We start from the raw sequence: 16100 nt of genomic DNA, 5'->3' as shown, positions 1-16100 counted from the left end.
TTGAAACGTTGACTCAGTTGTGCATCATTTCCATATATAGTTAACCTAAAGCGTGTTAGCGTTAAATTAATCAGGAATTTTGTGTAAATCTTACTTGCCTTTCTCGTCCCGCTTGGAGAACAGAGCTCCAAGTAGCCTTTGCCCAGTGGGCTGTTACATTTCCCCAGCCTCTATCCTCCAAACGATGTGTCTCCGTATCATGTCATCATTTTTTCTGTTTTTATCGTAGGTTCACCTACAGGTACTGCTGTCTGCCTTGGCCTCCCAGGTGTCCCATCCGGAGAACATGGAAGAGAACACCCTGATTATTTTACGAAAGGACGTACTCCGCTCTGCCACCAAGGCATTCAGCTGGAAACGATTCAACCTCAGAGGTTCAATGTGAGTCGACCAACATGGTCAAACACAGGAGTTCCTTCAGCTGTTGATGGCAGCCACCCGAGACTGTTGTTTGTTACAGGGGCCAGACCACTGCAAAAGTGTAGTATTGGACTACAATGGTAAATTGCTTCTTTTGTAAGATCGCACTGTTTATATGTTCAAATATGACACTTTCTATCTAGTCCTAGAACTCTGTCCTGTTGTATCACTTTCAGTGTAGTCCTAGCAGAGTGAACTATAAGGTCCTATATGGTATATTACTACATAGCTATGTGGCATCTTATGCGCTATCCATAGTAACCCCCCCCAAAAGAAAATATGGATAATATTTTAATATAGTGGTATTAACTTGTACCATGTTTTAGCGTGGGATAATGTACAGGCTGGTGGGGAGCATGATCAGTGTCTGAGTGGTGAGATATGACCCCACTTCCTGTCCAGGAGAACGTTTGACATGATCTGTGGTCTTTCTGCTCTTGTGGCCCTGGATGAGATCACACATCAGGAAATACGAGCCAGGCTGGAAAAGGCACGTGACATGTTCTGGTTCATGTGTTCTTTGCCGTATATATTGGTTTGTGTTTGTAGCCTGAGCCCTGGGCTTGTATTCACATAGCTTCTCAGACTAGGATTGCTGATCTTGGACCAGGTCCTCCCTGTAATTACAGGTAACTGCAAAAATAAAGGAAATGCCAATATAAAGTGTCTTAATAGGGTGTTTGGCCAGAACAGCTTCAGTGTACCTTGGTATAAATTCTACAAGTATCTGGAACTCTGAGGGATGCAACACCATTCTTCCATGAGAAATTCCATAATTTGGTGTTTTGTTGATGGTGGTGGAAAATGCTGTCTCAGGCTCTGCTCCAGAATCTTCCATAAGTGTTCAATTGGGTTGAGATCTGGTGACAGACGGACACAGCATATGGCTTACATTGTTTTCATGCTCATCAAACCATTCAGTGACCATTCGTGCCTTATGGATGGGGCATTGTCATCCTATGGGGGCAAAGCCATCGTAGCAAAGATAATGGCCTGCCCAGCATTGTTATACATGACCCTAACCATGATGGGATGTTAATTGCTTAATTAACTCTGGAAGCACCTGCTCTCAATCTACTTTTTATTCCTCATTTACTCAAGTGTTTCCTTTATTTTGGCATTTACCTGTATACTCTTATTCATTATGATCTAAAATGGGAAACTGACCCTAGAACTACATGCATGCTCTTCAACCGATCGCTGCCTGCACCTGCCCGCCTGTCCAGCATCACTTCTCTGGACGGTTCTAACTTAGAATTTGTGGACAACTACAAATACCTAGGTGTCTGGTTAGACTGTAAACTCTCCTTCCAGACTCACATCAATCATCTCCAATCCAAAGTGAAATCTCGAATTGGCTTCTTATTTCGCAACAAAGCATCCTTCACTCATGCTGCCAAACATACCCTCGTAAAACTGACCATCCTACCAATCCTCGACTTCGGCGATGTCATTTACAAAATAGCTTCCAATACCCTACTCAACAAGCTGGATGCAGTCTATCACAATGCCATCCGTTTTGTCACCAAAGCCCCATATACTACCCACCACTGCGACCTGTACGCTCTCGTCGGCTGGCCTTCGCTTCATAATCGTCGCCAAACACATTGGCTCCAGGTCATCTACAAGACTCTGCTAGGTAAAGTTCCCCCTTATCTCCGCTCACTGGTCACCATAGCAGCACCCACCTGTAGCACGCGCTCCAGCAGGTATATCTCTCTGGTCACCCCTAAAGCCAACTCCTCCTTTGGTCGTCTCTCCTTCCAGTTCTCTGCTGCCAATGACTGGAACGAACTACAAAAATCTCTGAAACTGGAAACACTTATCTCCCTCACTAGCTTTAAGCACCAGCTGTCAGAGCAGCTTACAGATCACTGCACCTGTACATAGCCCATCTATAATTTAGCCCAAACTACTACCTTCTTCCCCTACTGTATTTATTTATTTTATTTATTTTGCTCCTTTGCACCATATTATTTATATTTTATCTTTGAACTTTCTTCAAACTACAAATCTACCATTCCAGTGTTTTTCTTGCTATACTTTATTTACTTTGCCACCATGGCATTTTTTTGCCTTTACCTCCCTTATCTCACATCATTTGCTCACATTGTATATAGTCTTATTTTTTTATTATTATTATTATTTATTTATTTTTATTCTACTGCATCATTGATTGTATGTTGTTTTACTCCATGTGTAACTCTGTGTTTTTGTATGTTGTCGAACTGCTTTGCTTTATCTTGGCCAGGTCGCAATTGTAAATGAGAACTTGTTCTCAACTTGCCTACCTGGTTAAATAAAGGTGAAATAAATAAAAATAAAAAAAATCAGCACTCCTACTCTGAGATGCTTTGTGAATACAGGCCTGGGGCTTTGATTTGCATTGTGATATCTCCTCATCATGTCATTCGACCCACAGCTCAAGGCGGCCACAACCCTGGAGGCTGCGAGTGAGGTCACGGAGGAAGTCTTCAATTCTGCGTCCGCTGGGGGTCCTCAGCCCTGTCCAGACATGGGAGGAAAGGGAAGACGTGTGGTTTGCTGCAAGGGGCTATTTGGAGGTTTGGTTGTCATGTGGACCAGTAAGTATGTTTTGTACAATAACTGCTGAGTTGGGCCTAGTCACTTTTGGCCCAGCAGACCAATTACAGTAATTACTTTTATGAGCTGAGTCTCTTGTGCACATCTCTCACTCTGTGTTGTCCTTTTTGTTGTGCTTAAACCAAATGAAAGAAGGACTGGCTACTCTGGGCTTGCTGGAGGCATCCTGCTGTATTCAAGCAGAAGCTCCTAGCCAGACCTCTCTCATGCAATAGACCTCCTCACGCTCTTCCTCGTGAACTTCTCAGCCCCCGGTAGTGATGAGAGAATAGCTGAGAACATAACGTATGGCTACTGGAGGGACTGGCTTATTGGGGTGGAGTGTAAGGAAAATGTCATCAATCTTCAATGCAACTGATTCATCATCATGTTTAAGGGATGTTTCTTAGTCCAGGACAAGGCTTAATCTGGGTCCTGGAAGCAGGCCTAATAGAGGAGCTCAAGAACCAATCAAGGAGAGAATGTTTTTATATATGAATAGAAATGCATTATACATTTTACATTTTAGTCATTTTAGCAGACGCTCTTATCCAGAGCAACTTACAGTAGTGAATGCATACATTTCATACCTTTTTTTTTTCTTCCGTACTGGCCCCCCGTGGGAATCGAACCCACAACCCTGGCGTTGCAAACACCATGCTCTACCAACTGAGCAACACGGGATTATGTGAGGAGAAGCACATCAGCCTCTCAAGATTCATCCTAGGTCATATTGTCTGTGTTTGTGTCCTCTTCAGGGATGTGAGTCTGACCGTCAAGAAGCTTCTGGTCTTCGTGTCTGGCCGAGGGGACATCTCCACACTGGGCTTCCCCACACAGCCCACCATGGAGTTCCTGCACACTCGGGGGGGAGAGACGGGTGTTCTCCACGCTGTACCTAGAGGCCAACACTTGCACTCTCATCCTCCGTCTCCCAGTCCACTCCTCATATCAGCAGTTCAAGGAGTCCATGACCTCAGGCGTACTCCAGACACAGAGGAGTCCATGACCTCAGGCGTACTCCAGACACTCATGTTGGCTTGAGAAGCCTCACTGGAGAAACCAGGTAGACTAAGACAGTGAGCAGGTCAATGCCTCAGACATCTAAGAACAAGACGGCTGTTTGGGCCTTGCAACATGTGTCCCTCCAGTTAATGATCAGCTGTCAGTCTGACTGTTTCTTCATTGTCTTCATTATCCCTGCATTATCTCTGGGCAGTTCCAGGTTCACCATCTACAGTATGTGAAGTTTATCCAGGGTGGTCCTCCTGAGAAACAAACTACAGACACAAAACAAGATGCTGTCACCTTCACCCTGACTGGGGGTTCCGTTCTAGAACACTTTGATGTTGACACATCTGATGTACTAAAGTTCTGTAGATAATAGCCCCTGGGCCAGAGGTCCAAAGAGGGATCCACATGTTCCAGCTTATTGATTACTGTTTTGGTGACTAACTTTTATTCATGGCTGTGATTACTACATTTGTTATAGTGCCTGTCTTTTATTCATGGCTGTGATTACATTTGTTACATTGCCTGTCTTTTATTCATGGCTGTGTTTGTGTCGGTCAGAGGTACTCAGTGGCTTTTCCATGTCATTTACGTAATTCTGATTATGTAAATAGTTAAGCAACGATGGAAACATCATATCACCCACATTAAACCACAACACAGACCTCCAAATAAATTAACTTGAAGTAATTTGTATTTATTGAATGAATTGGAGCGCTTTATTACATCATCTTAATGCCTATGTGTTCAGGCGCCTGAAGCAGGGGAGGGAACAACACTTGGTTTGACACAATTGTATACATTTTATATAATCTTCAAATTCACTTCTAATTTTATCTACAATAACTGAAGTCCTATAGTTGTGTTTTCATAGAATCAGTCAAATTTCACAACTGTACAAGCTGCGATTGCTACATACATTTGACTTTCCAATGAATGATGCTATTGATTCTTGACGAATATAACTTATACACTGAGTGTACAAAACATTATAGACACCTGCTCTTTCCATGACCGACTGACCAGGTGAATTCAGATGAAAGTGCAACTCAATATTAGGTAGTTGATCTTAATGTTTTGTACACAGTGTAAATGCCTCATGAACTTCAACTGTAGTATCCCATCTGAACTGAAAATAACCTTTTTATAATATTTTTGTAAACAATATAATTGTAAAAAGAAAAAACACTTATAGCCTCAAAACATGGTTAAAACTATAATGTTGATCTCAACGATGTTTGGTCCTTGCATCCATAGCTATGTCTATTAATTTCAGAGTGGTTACATTTCTTTAGCCCCCCAAAAATGTTGTTGTTGTTTGAAATGCAGATTGCCCCTTTAATCCACCATAAAGCTGCAGACAAACATATATTAAATGTCCGTGCCCATACTCACAATACCATAATCCAATCACACTGCAATTTAGGTGACACACTTACAAATAGGACCAAAAAGCATACCAAATTATACAGAAATAGCCAGTGATATCCCAGTGCCATGCACATCAAAATAGTCTGAAAACTGTATAGTCTAACTACAATTCAATCAGCTATTATGACCAATGTGCTTCTAGTAGTGTCGGTCTCCATGATATCTGACTCTAGTCTCATGTTACACCAGAGAATCTCTTCCCATGTCCTTGGATTCAATGAAGTGTGCAAAATATGCACATCCCAAACTTTCTACAACAAGTGCTGACTGATAATATGACTGAACAAAGAGAGAACATGGTCCACAATATATAAAGCACTTCAAAGCTGCAATATACTAGGCTACATGCAGGCCATTCTTTATTCTGAGAATGGCTTTAACCCTCAAAATGACCCGAGTGCACAGTAGCACTGACCATGGCATGATGGGGTTCATTGGAGACTACCCCTACGGTCGGTGGAGGTCAAAGTCCCCATCCACACTGTCAGCGCCACTGAAGCGGTCAAGGAGCATCTGAAAGTCTGAGCAAAAGAATAATGAGATGGTCTGTGCTCATTTTCCCATTATATTGAAAAGCCTGTCCGCACCTAGTATCCTAGTGTGCTGTTATCGTTTTACCAAGGGTTTTAAGCAAACTACAGCCGAGGGAACCTTTCTATGTTTAAAAAGGGCCCTAGCAGAATAATTCTATTCCATACATTTAATGATGTGCTGGAATTTAATGTACTGAATTAGATAATCCATTCATGGACCCTCTTGTTTGTTTACAACGTCCCCTAAGAAGCATATTTGTATGTTCTCATTAATGAAATAGCCTGGCTAATTAGATCAATAAAATAAACAATATTGTGATAATTATTTAAGTGTGGTAGTAGAGTCAACAGCAAAAAAAAAATATATATATATATAAAAAAATACATCCATCAGATGTAATACAGTTAAGATCGGGTATTCACAGTTTCGCACAGTTCAGTGCATTCCCCTCTCTCCTTAGCTTCTCCCCCTACAGTGGCACATGCTCCTCCGTCAAAACGTCCCCCATGGAAGCCCCTCCCCATAAGAGCTAGAGTAAATAGGCCCGGTGGGTGGAGCTATCCGGGGGCATGGTGAGGTCACACAGGGGCTTAGCGCTGCCCACATGTCTCCGGCCCTGCCCTTGGGGAGGGGGAGATGGAGAGATGGAGAGCAGGCTGGCAAGAACATCGGGACAGTCCTCTGGGTCAGGAGACAGGGCGAAAAGTGGCGACGGAGGTGACGTGCCATCGTCATGGTTACCCAGGGGCGCCGCCGCCAACGGGTTCTGAGACGGGCTGTGCTTGTCATTGTTATTACTGTCCCTGCTGTCTTTCTCAGCCTCGTCTCCTTTCTCGGGACAGTTGTGGCCGTTGGCATTAAAGTAGGTCCAGTCGAGGCTCGGGTAGCGTCCCGACTGGGACATGGCTTGGAGCAGCTTGTCCATGGGGCTGGGACCTTCGTTAGGTCCTTGCTGGGTGGCCTCTTGGCCGGTCTGGGCCGCCAAGCAGAGTAGCTGGGCGTGCTGGCGGAGCTGGGTCAGCTCTTTCTCGGTGGCGGCATTCTGGCGCAGAAGCTCCTTGGTGCGCAGCGTGATGGCCAGCAGGCCCGACTGGCTCAGGATCTCTGCTGTGTTGAGGAAGCGCCGCTGACGCACCAATGAGCAGTCAGACAAGCAGTCGGACAGGTCTACTGAGGTTTCTGGGGCCCAGCTGTCGGCGGAGGATGAGGGGGACGAGGTGGAGGAGGATGTATGGGAGCTGATGACGGATGGGGAGCCAACACCGTTGGAGTGGGAGAGAGAGGGGCTGGGTTTGGCATGTTGGTGGCAGTAGTGAGATCCCTGCTGGCTGGAGGAGGCAGGGCCACCCATGGAATGGTGAGGGAGGTGGGAGGAGGAGCTTCGGCTGCTGCTGACTTTGTAATGGGATTGGGTTCTGCTCTCTCGCTGGTGGAGTTGGTGCTGCTGTGGTCGAAGATGACTGGTGGTGGACACTACTTCTCTCTTGTCCTCCGTACACACCCTCTTGCTCCGGCTCTGGCCCTCTATGCTTCTCTCCTTCACATCCCCTGCACCCTCTCTGCTCTGCTCTGAGCCTTCCTTGCTCGGGTGGGGAGCAATGCGGGGGTAGGAGTTGAGGATGGGGAGGTACGAGTTCTTGCTGTTATGGTTCTTGTTGCTTCTACTTCCCCCTTTCTTGGACTGGCCCTGTGGATCGAGCAGATTGTTGGGGGCAGGGACGGGGGAGGGTACCCCTGGTTTTTGGATGAGTAGGAGCTGGGTGGGGGCCTTGGAACCAGACAGACTGTCCCATCCTCCCCCCCATGCCAGGGTTCTGTGCAGTAGTTGCTCTGGTCCAGACTATACCATCAGGAGGTTATAACCAGGGGTGTATTGTGACAGAGAAGACATGGGGAGGTGGTTACATTGACAGATCAGATTAAACAAACAGGAGCAGGAAGAGGATGAGGAAAGGATGCTTTTAACAAATTATTGTCCCGAGGGTAACCTCAAGACAATGCAACCTCTAACCAAACATTATGGTATTCTACAATGCCAACCAAAGTGTCTCACCGGTTTAACCAGCAGGTTCTTGATGACGTAGATGGGATTTTGCTCCTCAAATGGGGGCAAGTTGTGGCCCAGGGAGCTGCTACTGCTGTGGGCTCGGTAGGCCTCACTTACGCTGCTACGCTGGTCATCCAGATCATTCTGCACTGAGTCCGAACCAGTCTCTGGGGAAGAGGAAGAGGGGTGGAAGGGGGTGAGAGAGAGAGAGAGAGAGAGAGAGAAAAGGGAGATAACGGTAAGAAGAAAGAAATAGAGAAAGAGTAAGAGATAAAGGGAGAGAAACAAAAGAGGGAGGAGATCATCCTGTTGACACAGCCACTATATACATGAGTTATTTAACAGACGCTCCTATCCAGAGCGACTTAGTTGGTGCAATTCATCTTAACGTAGCTGGGTGAATGTATGATACCAGTATGACTCCTCTGATTCAGAGCGGTAGGGTTAAATGTGGAAGACGTTTCGGTTGAATGCATTCAGTTGTGCAACTCACTAGGTTTCCCCTTTCCCTTAGTACGTGCTGTACGCAAACCCAGCTGGTCCCAACTTTTTAATGATTCCATTTCCTGGTTGTAAACTGTTTTTTTTGTAGGGCCAAGACCATGATCTCATATTGGTACACAAATGAGCCCAATAATGGCAGTTGATCGAAAGGGTGCGCTTATTGCAGGCAAAGTGAGGGCTACCCTCAGCAGATATGGGCTGCTCACACAAAGTGAGGGCATTAGGGCCAATGTAACGCTGATGAACAAAGTCACATCGGCCCAATATGGCCATGCTACATGGGATCAATATTTGAGCCTGCATTGGACCCACATCAGGGTTGGAGATAATTCTTAATTGAGTTTCGAATTGCTCTTTGATTCCGATTACATTTTTTTATATTAATTGGCCACACCCTACAGGAAGCAGAATTTGAATTTCATTTAATTAAAAGGAAGTATAATTTAATTCAATGAAATTAAAATGTCTTATTTATTCTACACAGCACCATAGTAATGTTTATTTTTGACATAATGTATGGTTACCAATACCATGTAGCATAAGGTTGAAATATTTCATTTTTACAACTCATTCTCCTAAAACGATTTTAAATAATTACAGTGGTCTGTAAATATGTTAAGATTATGTTGTGGGTTGTCTATAATAATTCCCTTAATGTTAAAAAAAACAAAACTAAAATACACTGCTCAAAAAAATAAAGGGAACACTAAATTAACACATCCTAGATCTGAATGAATGAAATAATCTTATTAAATACTTTTTTCTTTACATAGTTGAATGTGCTGACAACAAAATCACACAAAAATAATCAATGGAAATCCAATTCATCAACCCATGGAGGTCTGGATTTGGAGTCACACTCAAAATTAAAGTGGAATACCACACTACAGGCTGATCCAACTTTGATGTAATGTCCTTAAAACAAGTCAAAATGAGGCTCAGTAGTGTGTGTGGCCTCCACGTGCCTGTATGACCTCCCTACAACACCTGGGCATGCTCCTGATGAGGTGGCAGATGGTCTCCTGAGAGATCTCCTCCCAGACCTGGACTAAAGCATCCGCCAACTCCTGGACAGTCTGTGGTGCAACGTGGCGTTGGTGGATGGAGCGAGACATGATGTCCCAGATGTGCTCAATTGGATTCAGGTCTGGGGAACGGGCGGGCCAGTCCATAGCATCAATGCCTTCCTCTTGCAGGAACTGCTGACACACTCCAGCCACATGAGGTCTAGCATTGTCTTGCATTAGGAGGAACCCAGGGCCAACCGCACCAGCATATGGTCTCACAAGGGGTCTGAGGATCTCATCTCGGTACCTAATGGCATTCAGGCTACCTCTGGCGAGCACATGGAGGGCTGTGCGGCCCCCCAAAGAAATGCCACCCCACACCATGACTGACCCACCGCCAAACCGGTCATGCTGGAGGATGTTGCAGGCAGCAGAACGTTCTCCACGGTGTCTCCAGACTGTCACGTCTGTCACATGTGCTCAGTGTGAACCTGCTTTCATCTGTGAAGAGCACAGGACGCCAGTGGCAAATTTGCCAATCTTGGTGTTCTCTGGCAAATGCCAAACGTCCTGCACGGTGTTGGACTGTAAGCACAACCCCCACCTGTGGACGTCGGACCCTCATACCACCCTCGTGGAGTCTGTTTCTGACCGTTTGAGCAGACACATGCACATTTGTGGCCTGCTGGAGGTCATTTTGCAGGACTCTGGCAGTGCTCCTCCTGCTCCTCCTTGCACAAAGGCGGAGGTAGCGGTCCTGCTGCTGGGTTTTTGCCCTCCTACGGCCTCCTCCACGTCTCCTGATGTACTGGCCTGTCTCCTGGTAGCGCCTCCATGCTCTGGACACTACGCTGACAGACACAGCAAACCTTCTTGCCACAGCTCGCATTGATGTGCCATCCTGGATGAGCTGCACTACCTGAGCCACTTGTGTGGGTTGTAGACTCCGTCTCATGCTACCACTAGAGTGAAAGCACCGTCAGCATTCAAAAGTGACCAAAACATCAGCCAGGAAGCATAGGAACTGAGAAGTGGTCTGTGGTTACCACCTGCAGAACCACTCCTTCATTGGGGGTGTCTTGCTAATTGCCTATAATTTCCACCTGTTGTCTATTCCATTTGCACAACAGCATGTGAAATTTATTGTCAATCAGCGTTGCTTCCTAAGTGGACAGTTTGATTTCACAGAAGTGTGATTGACTTGGAGTTACATTGTGTTGTTTAAGTGTTCCCTTTATTTTTTTGAGCAGTATACATTCCCATAATGCAATAGTCAAACACTGCAGTATGGAAGGGAACAATATAACATCTCATTACAAAGAAAACACTGTTTGACATCTGAGTTATAATATTCTTTGCATGAATTGGTGGCATATCATTTTAATAAAAGATGTGTCAAATGAATGAGACTCATGTTTTACGTCTCAGTTGAATTGGTTTGAAATGCTTTGAATTAAATTCTACTTCCTTCAATTCAAATTTTGCTTCCTGTGGGGTGTGGCCAATTCATAGAGATGTGTAGAGAACACAACATTGTGTCTGTAACATCATGGGCAGCGCCATTGAGGCTATCTCCATTTTAAAGCAGTCAATTTTTGTATTCTTTTGATGTTTGAAAAAGTGCTAATAATGGTGGCTTACCGCCACCTGCAGTAAATCTTGTGTCATAACTTTTTTGTGGCCACTAGATGGCAGTTATATAGCTTAAAGCCATTTACAAACCATACTCAACCCAATTTAAAGAAGGCAATACTCTGATAATTGGCTAATGGCTGCCAACTCATAGGAATCCCCACACAGTTGACTACTTTAAAATGGCGGAAGCCCTCAATGGCAGTGTCCATGCAAAATTAGTTATTTCCATTTAATGATCTCTATACATCTCTATGGGCCAATTCAAATTGACCCTAACCCTGGGCCACATGGTGCCAATGTTTGCTGGGGGACAAAAAGAGAATATCTCTTGTGGCCAAAAGTAGAGAGTTACTCACCAGAGTATCCCGAGTCTTTCTCTGAGTCCTTCTCCGAGTCAGACTGTGACATCCTCCCGTTCATGCCCATTCTCCTACCCTCCTGGTCTCTGTGAGTGCCACACTGGGATGCCCGCAGAGTGGCACTGTTACTCTTATCCTTGGCATTCTTAGAGGTGCCCTGGGGTACGCGCTCGGGCCGCTCCCCAAAATGTGCCTGCTCCTTTGGCATCACGGACCTTCAGGGAGGAGAGCAGTGAGAAACATGTACACCGCAATGGGACCAGGTGTCCTCCTGATCAATTTGATGACTAATGCTGGGCTACTTGGCTGGTTCAGCTATAACTCAGTAGAGTAAAGATGCTTTCATATATCCCTACTGTGATTTGGGCATGGATGGCTAGTGTGTACAAAGGAGAAAAGTATATGGTTGTTACCTCATAGTCCAAAAGAGGCATATGAACTGAGGAACAAACTGGATGCACAAGAGATATTCAGACACTCTTGGGGAGGACAAAAAAATGCTTCTTTATTGCTAAAAAAAAAAGCTACGCATTTCAACATTACAGGCTTCACCAGCACATACATGACACGAGCTCCACTTTATATAACAGACCTGTTAACTAAATGATCCCCAGCTTATCACTATTAAAGCTCAACCCGAGGGTATCAGAATAGATATTTATGCTGGAATACCAACACGATAGAATAATGTCCCCAAGAGATTGATTGATTAAGGACATCAAATATAACTTTTTCATTAGCCTACATCTTACAGTTCCATCAGTTTATGGATCACGAATGTGGGGAGAAACATGGGACACCATTTCCTTACTTCCTAATGGTTTAAGCTATTTGCTGTCGCCACATTTTTTTTAAAGGATATACAAACCTACATCACCACAATGCCCATCCAGCTTGACTTGAATAGCGAGTAATTGGAGTAAGCAGCGCTGAGTAAGGGCTCACATGTTTGCTATAAGCCGCTGTAACGTGGCGTAGCCTATGAGTAAACACCCTAGGACCTGCACGCGGATGAGGGAGGAGTAACTTGATAAGATCATCTGTGGCTAGACAGGCTCTGTGTAAAGTACCTCCTCCAACCGTGTTATGTAATTGCTGGCTGGCAGTGGCACTATAGCTGCTACATAGAAATAACAACCCCCATTGACACGTGTGCACTATGCACAGAATGATATTTATTATCATCATAATATGAAAGCATTGCCAAGTACACATAACAATTTCGTTTGTTTGTCAGGTCTGAAGACCATCGATCACTCATTGTTTCCTTATCATAATCTAGACGATTAAACTCCCGAGTGGCGCAGCGGGTCTAAGGCACTGCACCTCAGTGCTTGAGGCGTCACTACAGACTCTGGTTCAATTCCAGTCTGTATCACAACCGGCCGTGATTGGGAGTCCCATAGGGCGACGCACAATTGGCCCAGTGTCGTCTGGGTTTGGCCAGGGTAGGCCGTCAATGTAAATAATAATTTGTACTTAATAAACATCTCTACAGATCGGTGTCCCACCCTTGGGACGGTTGCGCTAATGTTATTAGCATGATGTTGTAAGTAACAAGAAAATGTCCCAAGACGTAGACATATCTTATATGGGCAGAAAGCTTAAATGATTGTTAATCTAACTGCACTGTCCAATTTACAGTAGCTATTACAGTGAAAACATACCATGCTATTGTTTGAGAGTGCACAGTTATGTACTTGAAAATGTAAATATTGACCAATTAGGCACATTTGGGCAGACTTGATACAACAGTTTAAACAGAAATGCAATGGTTCATTGGATCAGTCCAAAACTTTGCACATACACTGCTGCCATCTAGTGGCCAACATTTTAATTGCGCCTAGAGTCCTTAGTCAGATAATGGCCTTTCTCTTGCATTTAAAAAATGATGAAAAAAAATATATATATATATATTTTCTTCTTTTTTCTCTCTTTGTATTATCTTTTACCAGATCTAATGTGTTATATACTCCTACATTCATTTCACATTTCCATAAACTTCAAAGTGTTTCCTTTCAAATGGTATCAAGAATATACACATCCTTGCTTCAGGTCCTGAGCTACAGGCAGTTTGATTAGGCTATGTCATTTAAGGCGAAATTTGGAGAAAAAAAAGGGTCCGATCTTTAAGAGGTTTTAACTGACTTGCCTAGTTAAATAAAGGTTAAAAACTCAACTACGCGATTTACGATGGAGTTGAGCAGCGGCTATTATGGGCGAACTTGACCTCTGACGTCACATTAAAACGACTGATTTCAGCATCCAAAGAATACACAGAAATCAGGGTGCTGAAATCAGGGAGCTGAAATCAGGGTGCTGTAATCAGGGTGCTGAAATCAGTCGTTTTTGATAGAAACTTCACTTTATGTGATGTCGGAGGTCAAGTCCGCCCACAATAGTCACCGCTCAACTCCATCGTAAATCGTGGAGTTGAGTTTAGTCAGCTAGGCATAAGCAAAAGACTAAAAGCCCTCACTAAGTTTTCATAAAGTAGTATTTGGGTCGTTTCACCAAAAGAGTTCCTTTGCATCCCTTTGATATTTTAAGTAGAAGTTGTGCACCAATATTGAATTTTAAAAGCCTGTTATATTAAATGAAGTGCCCTATTAATATAGACCACATGGATAAATCAATAAATCAGACTTGCTAAAGTGCCGAAATTCAGCATTTTGACATGTCCCTCTGTGCACCCTCTGTGACCCACTTAACCCCAACATTTCTTCAAGTTTGTACCATCATTGTAAAACCCAAGTTATGCTCCTGCTTTGAAAAAGTAATTTCTGAAGATTATTATTTATTTCATGTAATTAGTGATTCATTTACATGTGTCCCTTATTTTAAGGTCAACTGTGTTACGTGAACTGAACTCTCATATTAATATGGTGAAACTATTCCTTTTTAAACAAACATTGAGAACTAATAGTCAAATCATAGTGTAAAAGCAGGTGAGCTGGTTCTACTCTTTTTTTTGCCATTTTCTGGTGTTTTGTGGTGGAAAACTGAGCAGGTGGAGCAGGCACGTGCACAGATAGGGCTCTACCTGTACAGAGCACATGCCCCTTTTCCCTTCCAGTCTCTAAAGTGCCCTTTTGTTTTGGGTAAAATAAAATGTACAGTTTTTGTCACTGTTGTTCTGAATCCATTGCCCCCAAGTCCTCATTAAATCTACATTAAATATGTGTTATTTAATTAAGCATTAAGATGCCATCTATTGTTTTTATGTAACTAAATAATACAAGTCATAATTGCTCAACAAGTCTGTGACCACAGTTGTCGAATATATACTTTTTTTTTTTGGTGCCCTTTTTACAGTTTCAGCACCTGCCCTCCAAAAGGTCTGTGCATGGCCCCGGGGTCAGGTATAATATGTCAACCCAGTTACTCATAGATAGACATGCTGGAATGTTTTAACAATAAAATGTTCTTTGTGAAGCTTGCATTCAATTGCCACTCCCTGTTGCACACGACATGCTTCCAATCCCTCGTCACAAGGGGATTTATGTTTGATTTTAGATGAAATCAAGACTGAGGTCAACCCTGTTACTTTAGTTGGTACTTAATAGGCACATACTGTAGTATAAAAAAATACCTCATAAGATAGGAAAACGTGTTTTTTTATGAAGTTGAGCAAAGTATTTTTTGGGAAGAAGTTATACTTCACAAAAGGCACCAAATTGGTAGCGTGACCTATTTAAACAGTAGTCTATAGAGTTGGGGATATTGGAACGAAATCCTTAAATTATTAAACTGTTGATATTTGGAGATATGCATGCAAAAGTACGAGGTAGAATCATTATGAAGCCAATATTATCATTTGTCTTACCATTTATTCTGTCCTTGTCCTTAAACCTTCTGCCTTGTCAATCTCCCCGCCCTAGGACCTGACAAGCGTTCAGTCTATAGGCAGATACCAACCAAAGCATCTTTGAATCATGTAGATAACTATTTTCCTCAAGTTTCAAGTCCTAGCTAGGGTACCATCCTGTAGAAAAATGTTTTACCTCCTGCTCGGTAGGGCATCCTCATCCAGAATAACAATGTAAAAGTATTTCAAACACCCGTTAATGTTGTCGCTGAGTTCTCGAGTCGATACATTGTAACTAGCAATGTACCTATACGCCCTGTCTGGTGAATATTCCTTCCGAGCTGTACAAAAAGCGTCCATGACGATGAGCATTACGCATAGACCCTCCTCCTAATCTGAATAGTAATAGCCTAGTGGTGATGCCACGGTCAGCAGTGACGTAGCCATCAGAGACAGCAGTGCTGTGGCCAATCCCGTGCCTAAACACGTGTGCGGGCGGCAACATGGTTTAATCCACGTGAGGAGGTATACTGATTGTAGGCGGGATTTAGGCTAAAATCAGAGCGAAGTGTAGGGGAGCGCATGTGTCTGCCACAGACGCACACTCACATACACACGCAGACACACACAACGCTATAATACAGTGTAAAAAAGACACGTAGTCACACACACACACGTGGGCAGTAGGCTATTCATAGATACATTACCAAATGACAATGAGCAACGCATATATTTTTTACTTATCCATATAGCTCACACCA

At 43.7% G+C, this 16100-nt stretch overlaps 2 protein-coding genes across 9 annotated transcripts; one reads left to right on the top strand and one right to left on the bottom strand.

The window, feature by feature from the left end:
• Positions 1-91: 91 nt before the first annotated feature.
• On the top strand, positions 92-4704 carry LOC106563769 (uncharacterized). Of its 7 annotated transcripts, none has more exons than XM_014129617.2 (4): positions 165-381; positions 823-910; positions 2843-3005; positions 3762-4704. In XM_014129617.2, the coding sequence occupies exons 1-4, from the start codon at positions 287-289 to the stop codon at positions 3767-3769; spliced, it is 354 nt and encodes a 117-aa protein (XP_013985092.1). In that variant the 5' UTR covers positions 165-286; the 3' UTR covers positions 3770-4704. The 7 variants fall into 7 exon arrangements, 3 of the variants coding, with proteins under 3 accessions (XP_013985091.1, XP_013985092.1, XP_013985090.2); XM_014129615.2 differs by having other exon boundaries at positions 3157-4704; XR_001319315.2 differs by lacking the exon at positions 823-910 and adding an exon at positions 3157-3347 and having other exon boundaries at positions 211-500.
• On the bottom strand, positions 4687-15726 carry LOC106563768 (CLOCK-interacting pacemaker). Of its 2 annotated transcripts, XM_014129614.2 has the most exons (5): positions 15536-15673; positions 15358-15431; positions 11529-11746; positions 8033-8193; positions 4687-7819 (listed from the first exon to the last, which is right to left on the bottom strand). In XM_014129614.2, the coding sequence occupies exons 3-5, from the start codon at positions 11737-11739 to the stop codon at positions 6509-6511; spliced, it is 1683 nt and encodes a 560-aa protein (XP_013985089.1). In that variant the 5' UTR covers positions 11740-11746; positions 15358-15431; positions 15536-15673; the 3' UTR covers positions 4687-6508. The 2 variants fall into 2 exon arrangements, with proteins under 2 accessions (XP_013985089.1, XP_013985088.1); XM_014129613.2 differs by lacking the exon at positions 15358-15431 and having other exon boundaries at positions 15536-15726.
• Positions 15727-16100: the final 374 nt, after the last annotated feature.

The sequence above is a fragment of the Salmo salar genome, chromosome ssa11 (assembly GCF_905237065.1).
Source record: "Salmo salar chromosome ssa11, Ssal_v3.1, whole genome shotgun sequence".
Classification (NCBI taxonomy): Eukaryota; Metazoa; Chordata; class Actinopteri; order Salmoniformes; family Salmonidae; genus Salmo; species Salmo salar.
The sequence above is the reverse complement of the archived record's forward strand: the minus strand, read 5'-3'. Positions and strand labels throughout refer to the sequence as shown.

What these genes read in the sequence shown, in the direction of transcription:
- LOC106563769 (XM_014129615.2), top strand. Translation starts at nt 287, where the DNA reads ATGGAAGAGAACACCCTGATTATTTTACGAAAGGACGTACTCCGCTCT. An exon ending in TTCAACCTCAGAGGTTCAAT is followed by an intron (nt 382 to 822) that starts GTGAGTCGACCA and finishes CTTCCTGTCCAG; the next exon opens with GAGAACGTTTGACATGATCT. An exon ending in TTTGGTTGTCATGTGGACCA is followed by an intron (nt 3,006 to 3,156) that starts GTAAGTATGTTT and finishes ACCAAATGAAAG; the next exon opens with AAGGACTGGCTACTCTGGGC.
- LOC106563768 (XM_014129613.2), bottom strand. Translation starts at nt 15,711, where the DNA reads ATGCTCATCGTCATGGACGCTTTTTGTACAGCTCGGAAGGAATATTCA. An exon ending in GATGCCCTACCGAGCAGGAG is followed by an intron (nt 11,747 to 15,535) that starts GTAAAACATTTT and finishes TCCTCCCTGAAG; the next exon opens with GTCCGTGATGCCAAAGGAGC. An exon ending in AGAACCTGCTGGTTAAACCG is followed by an intron (nt 7,820 to 8,032) that starts GTGAGACACTTT and finishes CTGATGGTATAG; the next exon opens with TCTGGACCAGAGCAACTACT.